This window comes from Nymphaea colorata, unplaced genomic scaffold, assembly GCF_008831285.2.
Source record: "Nymphaea colorata isolate Beijing-Zhang1983 unplaced genomic scaffold, ASM883128v2 scaffold0131, whole genome shotgun sequence".
In the NCBI taxonomy this organism is placed as follows: Eukaryota; Viridiplantae; Streptophyta; class Magnoliopsida; order Nymphaeales; family Nymphaeaceae; genus Nymphaea; species Nymphaea colorata.
The window spans coordinates 1-9,371 of NW_022204637.1; the positions used below are offsets into that span (position 1 = coordinate 1).

At 44.8% G+C, this 9,371-nt stretch overlaps 1 protein-coding gene across 1 annotated transcript; it reads left to right on the top strand.

Moving 5' to 3' along the window:
* Positions 1-1,273: 1,273 nt before the first annotated feature.
* On the top strand, positions 1,274-1,786 carry LOC116268136 (uncharacterized). Its single transcript, XM_031649932.1, has one exon. It carries the CDS (start codon positions 1,274-1,276, stop codon positions 1,784-1,786), a length of 513 nt encoding a protein of 170 aa, XP_031505792.1.
* The last annotated feature ends 7,585 nt before the right edge of the window (positions 1,787-9,371 follow it).

Sequence of the window (9,371 nt, forward strand, 5' to 3'; positions counted from 1 at the left end):
AACCCCAACCCAACCCCAACCCCAACCCCAACCCCAACCCCGATGTTTGGTTAGAAAATAGTAAGTGAATGGTTACTCAAATGGAACTAAATATTTTCCATAACCATATAACCCATTCCATCCCGCCCACCATCCCAATTCCCTTTCTCCTCGCCTTTTTCCTCATATTTCAAAACGATTCCAATTCTCATTTCGATAAATAGCTCTAAATTTGAATGGTAGGGTTCACACGTAATATTTTATTAGTTGTAACGTGACAGATGACGCGGGGCAACCAGCGTGAGATCGACAGGGAACGCGCACGCAAGCGGAATGCCGACAAAAATGGCTCCAACAAGCGCGAGGAGAAATCTGACTTTTTCAAAAATAAGGAAACGTACCTCTCCATATATGCAGCCACGCTGAAATCATGAGACAGAAACAGAAAAAACACGAGGAAAAATTGAACGAGGGAGAGGAGTAAAAACCTGAGAAAAAGAAGGAGTACGATGAGGACTACAGTTGACCTCATGGACATCTCATTTGCATCAAATTCAAATCTCGCAGTCGCATTGTGGCCGAAAAATAGGGTATAAGATGAGGGGTCAGTGTTTGGTCGATTGGAGGGGCATTTGGTGTCGATTGACAAATTGTTTTTAGAATTTATCGAGGAACTCTAGGTGGCGGAGCACGTACTGATCCAGCTCCATTTGCTTGGACGCCCTGTCGCTGTGCTTCGAGTAAAAAGAACCCTCCTTCGGACGCCTGTACGGACGGTCGCTTTCGATCATCTGAACGTTAGGCGTGAAAACGTGCTTAGCGATGATGTTACTGCTCTGGCTCTGGGAACGAGCAATGATTGGCAGTTTGAAGTGGTTGCCCTCCTCAGCCTCATTTTGCCTAAGGGGTAACCTAGCTCTTTGCAGGATCCTTTCACTCCTGGTGGCGTTGTTTTCCCGCAGTTCCTGACTCAGAAATATCCTTTTTTGGACCGCAGGGGACTGTTTCCGAGGCGACGGCGATTTGGCGGGCTTGGTGGGGACTTGATCCGCCTTCGCCATTGTTAACTGGTCCTATTTTTTGGTCCTGGGGGCAGCTGGCGGGTCACTGCTAGGCTGGCAGATTGTGCTTCGTTTGGCGTTGAGAAGCTGGAGGAGGCCGTCCCGGTTGACTTTCTGGTTCCTGCCTTCGAACTTCTCGAGGAAGGAGGGCCTGGCGGGTACTGGGGGTTGTTTCTGCATGGGAATAATTATTAATCGCCCATTTAATCTGCATTATTTTTACTTGGTGTATAATGGAGGGCAAAGATTCAAGCCTCCCCCTAGTGGGCAAGCTGCAGTTCTGGTACCAGCATTTCGTGAAGGGCGAGGACACCTTCGAGGACAGTTTGAAACCGGTGGCTGCGGTTGCCACCGTCGAGGAGTTCTGGGCATACTATCAACACTTCAAGAGACCCACCGAGCTGCCGGTGGGAGCCTGCATCTACCTCTTCAAAGAGGGAATAAAACCCGAATGGGAGGATGAGCACAACGTCAATGGCGGCTCCTTCGTGCTTCGGTTCGAGAAGAGCAAGGTCAACAGATTGTGGGAGGACGTCCTGCTGGCCCTAATCTCAGCGAAGGCGGAAACCTTGGCCGAGATCAGCGGAGTGAGGGTGAAGGTGAGAAAGGAATTAGCGGAAATCGATTTCTGGGTGGGGAGCGCTGAGGAAGCAGCCCTGGAGAGGTGCAGGAGGTGGATCATCACCATCACCGCACTCGAGAATGAAACGCCCATAGAATTCATCCCCTTCTACAGCGAACAATGATTTATATGTGTGCATGCCCATCAAACCGAAACAACCAACCACAGTAGAATCCCACCCGATGCGTCATCTTTGGGAATTTCACAAGATTGAGTCTATTATTTTTATTATCACCCACCGCCTTTCTCCTAGCCATGAGCATCAATTTGCCAGCCAACCCCGAAAGCATCCTCGATAGCCAAATCCTCAAGAATCTCAAACAGAAGGTCCTCAAGTACTTTCTCCCCCACGCAGAGAAGCCTACGAACACGAAATGAATAAAAAGTCGGAAAGAACAGCCTTGTCGACCAACCGAGAACCGTCGGAACTAGACTCCGCCAGCAGTCTGAAGGTAGCAGATCCGTAGGGACCTAAGTAGTAGCCACCGCATCCTCACAGACTCCAAATATCGACCCTACTACGACCCAGAACTAGGAACACAGCCCCGCTCTCTGGAGAAGCGAGAATCAGACAGGAGGAAGCTGATGGAGGAGAAGGACATGCTGAGCAGCATGGAGAGGAGCGAGAGACTCCTGGCTGAGCAGCAACGCATCGCAGGGAGGACTACAAGCGCCAACTTCAGTAATAAATCAGACGGAAGCAATCGCTGAGGGAGATCAGCAGGGTCCAGTAGAAGGAGTTCGAGAGAAGCAAATTGCACCGTCAGGATAGCATCAAAAACAAGCAGTCCTCCTTTAAAGAAGTAGCATTGGTCTGACTCAGTTTTACGATAACGCCTATAAGTTCAGAGATAATGCAGCAAACGGCTACCTGCAGTACCTCAGCATGTCCCAGTAGAAACAGTAGCGCTAGCGTGAGAGATAGAAATACGATCTGTAGCAAAACCGCAACCTTATCAAGGTGCAAATGCTCGAGTAATTTAAAGTCAAACGCGAAAGAGGGAACAACTGAAACGCGCGCTCGAGGAGCAAATGCTCGAGAGGCAAAGCCTGAAAGCCAACGAACTCAACCAGTTCAAGAATAGAGGCTACGTCAAGCTCGAAAGCAACAACTACAACCCCATCTACAATCCCATCGACTACAAGATGGACCTCAACAACAGGTACGTCCTCGGTGAAATGATCCACCGCGCGCAGGAGTACAAGCTCACCTGATCTAATAACTTCCTATCATCAGTATAAAGAGGACCTATCAGCCGTTTAGGTAGAACTTCTTCCCCTTGAACATGATGGTGGCCGGCTGGTCTCTGTTCTACTCCTACACTCTCTTCCCCACCTTCTCCTCTTTCTATGGCTATTCAGCCGCCCTGCTCCTGCTGCTGGGCCGGTGCGTCATCTCAGGAGTCTTCGAATACCCCAAGCTGTAATTGCACTGGGGGAAGACTAGTTTCCAGTGTTATCAGCATAGGCCTTGCTTTCATAGACGCTAATGCTCGCCCTAGGCCGACTCACAACAGGACTTTCGACGTAGTTAGATTGTTGTATGTTAGTGACGGTGACTGGTGCGGGTTCGTATGAGCTTCTTGTTTTGTTGCGATAGAGTGAGACGTCAAGTTCTACCTGGTTCATAACTTCCTCTTTATTCACTAGTAAATTTTTGCGGTAGAAGGGGTTTTCCAATCTTCCCTCCTGCGCATATACAACCTTCTGTGGCTGTTTGCTGGTGACACCGATGTTACTCATCTTCATTTTGAGTTCGAAATCGGAAACGCGACTATTGGTGAGTTCGGGTTTCCTGCTAAAGTCGTACTTTTTATCCAGATTGTTTTCGTTGAAGGTCCAGTTGTTTTAGAGGTGCTTGGTCGGTTGCGAACGCAGGTGCTACTTGTAGAGCAACAGATGGTGGTCGTGGTGCTTTTGGCCTGCGAGGTGCGGATGCTAGAACTTCTAGTATTGGACCAAACGGAAGGGATTTGCCTTGTGGAAGGGGTTGGTTTGAACTCCCAGCATCAATAATATTTATTTTGGGGATTAAAAATTATAGAGATGAACGGTAACTAGACTAAAGGCATCATTCAGCAATCAGAGAAAATGGGATTAGATGTGAAGGGATAGGGGGTGATTTGATGCTATATGTGGAAAATAAACGGAGAATATTATCAATGCTTATTTTTTATCCTTTTTAAGCTCCTCACTCTGTATTAAGGTGTTTTAGGTTTGGCAAATGGAGATAAGGAAGGAAATAACTGTGATTATTAATGCAATCACTATAATATGCTTGATTGCTATTGAACCATTTGCTATTTTTTTCGGAGTTTTTTGGTATTGAGGAGCGAAATCCAAAGGGCGTTGCTCCATAATTCTGGACTTTTAATGCTCCTCAAGCTCTCCAGGTTCTATCACTTTGGAATCGCTTTCAATCACTCGATAAAGTTCTTTGAATGTCTTGTAGCGATCCTCAGTTTCAGGCTGCGATTCGATGTCAAACTCCCCATTTGGTTCTTTTCTGGCGAAGGAAAATATGTTATCGGAAGATGATAGCGTTTTATGGACCTTTAATAAAGATATTCTTGTGTGTTATGATGTAATGGTGCTACTTGTCTTTTCCATCTTCTCATTATCCTTATTTTGTGCAGTATTTCCACCACTGTGGCGTTGCCTCTTGGGAGACCAAAACTTTGATGCAGGAGGAGTGGCTCGCTGCATCGATTTTAATTTCCCGATAGATATCTTCTAGATTTTCATTTGTGATTTCGTGGGGGAGGAAACTATCAATTTCCGAAATGTCATCACCCTCCATGTGGAATTTCTTTGCTGTTTCATGTTCCTGGATCAGTCTTTGCAGCGCTTCCTCCGTCCTCTCCACAAAAACGTCATACTCAATTATATAGTCCTCTGCTATGTGAACGCGAACCTAGATGCAGTTTCGGTTGAGTTCATGGTAGGCCTTCACGTAGTTATTGAGGAGGAATTCGTAACACCCGATTAGCTTAGCGCTGTCCTTTTTTGATATTTCGTAAAGCCTCACCTCTCCGGTCTCCTTCACGGTCTCATCGGGCAGATGAAGGGTAAAAGTGACGTTTTTCTCTGAGAGGATGAGCTAGCTGCGCTAGTTGGGGATGAAGAGTATCTCTGGAGTGGTGGATACGAAATGCTAGTCTAAATTAGCTGGCTTTTACGTCGATGAATCTATATCCGAAACCTGAGGTAGTTTTACCACTTGGAGGGGGAATCCTCGAGGAGAGTTATCTTTCGGAGGGCGAAACTGAAGCAAAACTAGTGGGAGAGTCCAGCATCGATCGATTATATCGGTGGCGATTCTATTATATTATAAACGTTGCAAATCATCATAAATGACCAATACCAAACGTTATAAATCAATCAAAATGATGGAATGGCTTCACTCCTAATTTTCGCTAAAGATGAATCATTCTTAGTCCGCTGCATTAGGTTCTGTCGTTTCTTCCGAAGCTGTCAAAAGTGATGTTTTTGAATTTTTTAACTTATAAATTCGGATCGTACAATACAGTGATTAATCTAAATTGGCAAATTAAGAGATTGCATAATGATTTCCTTCTCTCTCCCATCCAGAGCCCAGCTTCCCTGGACTACTATTCATTTTTTTGCTGCTGTCTGGTATGAGTTCGTCTATACAATCAGAATTAGTCCCTTTTTTCTATATAATTAGATTAAGTTCAGTCAGTCCAGCAAGATGGTGAAAAGATTCTTCACAGTGGTCGCCTCAGACGCCAAGCATCGCGTCTTCTTAGACGACTCAAGCTAATGATCAAACGCATCAAGAAAATCAGCCCCAACTGCCGTCTTTGAGGAAAGAGGCCTCCCCTTCGAAAACGCTAGCCTTGCGCCTCCTCGGAAAAGAGCGATGAGTCATGCACCGAGGATATAGGAGTAGAAGAGTGACCTTCGATTTTATTGCAAATCGTGATTTTATGTCAACTGATGTTTCCGACATTATTGGTGAGGATGCTTAAGGCCCAATCCCAACCCTCCCGAGCTTATTCCTTTACAAGAAAACCTCAGATGGTCATCTGAAGTGAATCAGAACAGCAAAACCTTGAAAAATGTGGGAGTGGGGTTCAACTATACTAGAACCAGCTTTGAGTAAACATTGGCTTTGGAATGATTTTAGAATGATTTTTGGCAGGATTCTCGGAGACAGGCGTTTGGAGTGTGCTTCTTGGTGGAATATTGGAAATGAGGAAGTTGAGGCTATAATTCTTAATCCAGGTTTTTGAATAAAAACATATTGAATCACCTCAAAAGTTGAAATAAATCCGAAATTATTGTGTGCTGGTCGATCGGGAAACATATAACCTTGACGAGATTATGATTTTATAGTTAGGCCCGAAGACATGAGATTATCAAAAAAATAAATAGTAAAAAAAATAGTACAGAGCTTTGCACATATCATCGGAAAAGGGCCAACGTTAAGGGATATGCGGTCAGGATCTTTAGGAAAGGTTAGCTTACTTATAAGTTGGAAACAATTTAAGCACTCCTTCCAAGCAAATCCTAACATTAAAACAGTTAACAAGAGCTATGGATGAAGTTTTCTGCATGATCCATCTAAAGAAAATCGTTTGGATTTTCTTGTGACAGCAAATCGATCAGTTGTTGCTTATATTCACCCCTGATTTATATTTGATAACTCAGACTATACAGTACTAAACACTACGGTTTATGATCATAATCAAGTAAGTGAGCTTGGAAAAGTTATCAAATGCATTTTTACATCAATATCTTCGAGCCTGGGGAATGCCACAAAGTTTCTTTCACATTCAAGGTTCCCAAATCATCCATATCTTTGCAATTTAAGAGGAAAATCAATATTATTTTTGACCCGCAGGCCAAGAATAAGCATCTACGGACATAGATCCTTGAAGAAAAGGGTGTCTTGTTAAATAAAGGAGGGTTTCTGAACCTAGTAAAAATACGTAACTTCCAAAAATAAGGCGATTAGACACATAAAATTTACACAAGCATGATTGATATGTAGGCACCACTATGAAACCCTTCAAAATAGCTCGAGCTACTTAATCCTAATAAATCAGGAATTAATTAATCGTTGGCGAAAAAAACAAGACCATAAAAACGATGAATTTATCATATGAAATGATATCAAAACATGGGTTTAGTTATGATTTTATGTCGGTATATGCGCCTATAATTTTTTATACAATCTAAATGAACGCATACAACTTCCTCTTCAAATTCATCGTCATCGGCGACACCGGTATCTCTGTCCCTACCTCAGGCGTCGGCAAATCCTGCATCGTCCTTCAGTTCATCGAGAACAAAACTCGCACCACTCACGATGTCACCATCGGCGTGTAGTTCGGAGCCAAGACCATCCCCGTCGGAGACAAGTCGATCAAACTGCAGATATGGGATACAGCCGGCCAGGAAAATTTTAGATCAATCACTCGGTCCTACTACCGCAGCGCCATCGGATCCCTCCTCGTCTATGATATCACACGGTACATCACTCATCACGAAGCCGATAAACATTCGTTCACGTCAAGAACTGGCTAGAATAGGTCAAACTCAACGGTAACCCCCACATGGAGATCTTACTGGTCGGCAACAAGAACGATCTGGAGGAGGAAAGAGTGGTCAGCCATGAGGAAGGAGAGAAGATGGCCATGTAGAATGGACTCACCTTCATCGAGATCAGCGCCAAGGACTACTCCAAGGTCGAAGAAGCTTTCAAAAAAGTCTCTCTTCCATTTTGGCCAAGGTGGAAGCTGGAAAACTGCCAATCAACCAAGGCATCGGCATCAAGGCAGGCGACCAGCCACTGGTGAAGGACACTCTAAAGGCTTCTAAGACCAAAGAAAAGAAAAAGAATTGTTGCTGATTGATATATCGGTCATTACCTTCGCACCAGTCACTTTGGCGATTTACTTACCTTTTATCTTAACCTTAAGTTGAATAAGTATATATAAGTGGTGCTGCATCATAATCCCATGGCCTTTTTAGCCTTTTCGTAGAGTGGCATAGCGATGAGGATCTTCCTCTCCAAGTTTTTCTTCTCGTAGAGAAGTTTCTCTTCTTTGCGTTTCTGGAGAACGTAGGCCATGGTCTATATGAATGATGAATTACATCTGGTATTTCGGTTGTGTTGTTGGGTGATTTCATTTGTTCTGCCTGTGTGAGCAATTTTCTCTTCTTTTCGTTGAGAGTGTGTCTTTTTTCCTCGTGTTCGATCTTGGCCCTCTGCAACTCAACGATGCTTTTCTGTTTCTCTGAGATTTCCTTTTAGAGTTTGCTGATCTGGTTGACTATTTCATTCAGTTTCTTCTTGGCTTCAAGCAGCTCTGCGCTAATTTTGCCTGAACTGATCTTAGAGTCCAATAGTTTTTGATTCTTTTCTTCGATTTCCTTAACGTATTTCTTGTTTTAGATCTGCAACTGATGGAAATCGATGAACTTTAACTCATCTCCCATTTCTTCCTTCTTGGTTATCTGATTGGCAGTCTTCACAATTTGAGCTGAAAGAGTGCTTTTTTGTTCTTATACTTCTAGATAAGGGCACGCTTTGTCTATCCTTCTCCTCGAAGAATTTCTCAATCCTTTCGGCTTAGATGTTGCCTGTACGGCTATTTTCTCCACCCATCAAGATCTACCGCTGGAAGTCATAAGCATCCTTCTAATCTCAGCGATGGCCATGTCTGTTTCTTCGAGGATGGCTCTGAGTGTTTCGAGGATGGCGTCACTCTTGATGCGTCCTTTTTCGATGGTTTCCTTGAGGGCTTCGGCTTCCTGTTGTGCGATTTCATACTTTTCCTAAGGAGTGAGATGAAGTGCCACTTTCTTTTCCTCTTTCTTCTTGTCCTTCTGGCGTCGTCTGTCCTCCTCCTCGTTCTTGGCGTACTCCTTTTCCAAGCGCATGAAGTAACTTCGAAAAGGTAGTTCTAGCGGCGCATGTGCTCGATGTCCTTGAAGTAACTCTCCAATTGTTGGGAGAGCTCCTCGATCGCCAATAGCTACTTGCCCTCCTGAGTGGCCTACAGCTCCCGCTTTGACATTAAGTTATATAAACCACGAAGTTCAAACGTATCATCGTAGTCATGAAGATTTAAGGTGATAGGTGTGTTATGGATGATTAGCTGTCAATCAATAATACTTCTCGTGGGCAGAGCGCTTGGGAACACGAGCTGATCCGTGCTGGGGAGGCTGACGCCGAGATCGTTCAGGTATTGCTCGCTGTGGACGGGGGCATCCTTGACAAGGCCCTCAGCCAAGTGGAAGGTGCGCTGGAACTCGCGGTTGTATGCATAGTGATCCTCGTCACGAACAGTGGTCAAATCGAGGTAGCTGCCGCCCTTGTCTGTGTGGTGGGAGTTTTACTGTCACAGCCAAAAAGCTCATGACGGGCCTTGCGTTCAGCCCACCATGCTCCGGCGAGGCAAAGTCCGAGGACACCTCCAATATAGAGTCCTGAGCGCTTGATGGTGCGGAAGAGGCTGTTGAGACTTCAATCTCAAGGGAGTTGTAGCGTTCGAACTGTTGGAGGGTGATCTTGTTGGGGTCGGGGATGTTGCTGGGATCAGCCACAAACTTGGAGAAGGGTTGTTGGTGCTCGACATACGATTTCCTCTAATTATTATTCAGTCAACATAACTTGTTGAAATTCCCCATCAAAATCACCCCAACCTCCCATAGTCATTAATCACCATCATCAATGC

Coding starts and splice junctions, on each gene's coding strand:
- LOC116268136 (XM_031649932.1), top strand. CDS start 1,274: ATGGAGGGCAAAGATTCAAGCCTCCCCCTAGTGGGCAAGCTGCAGTTC.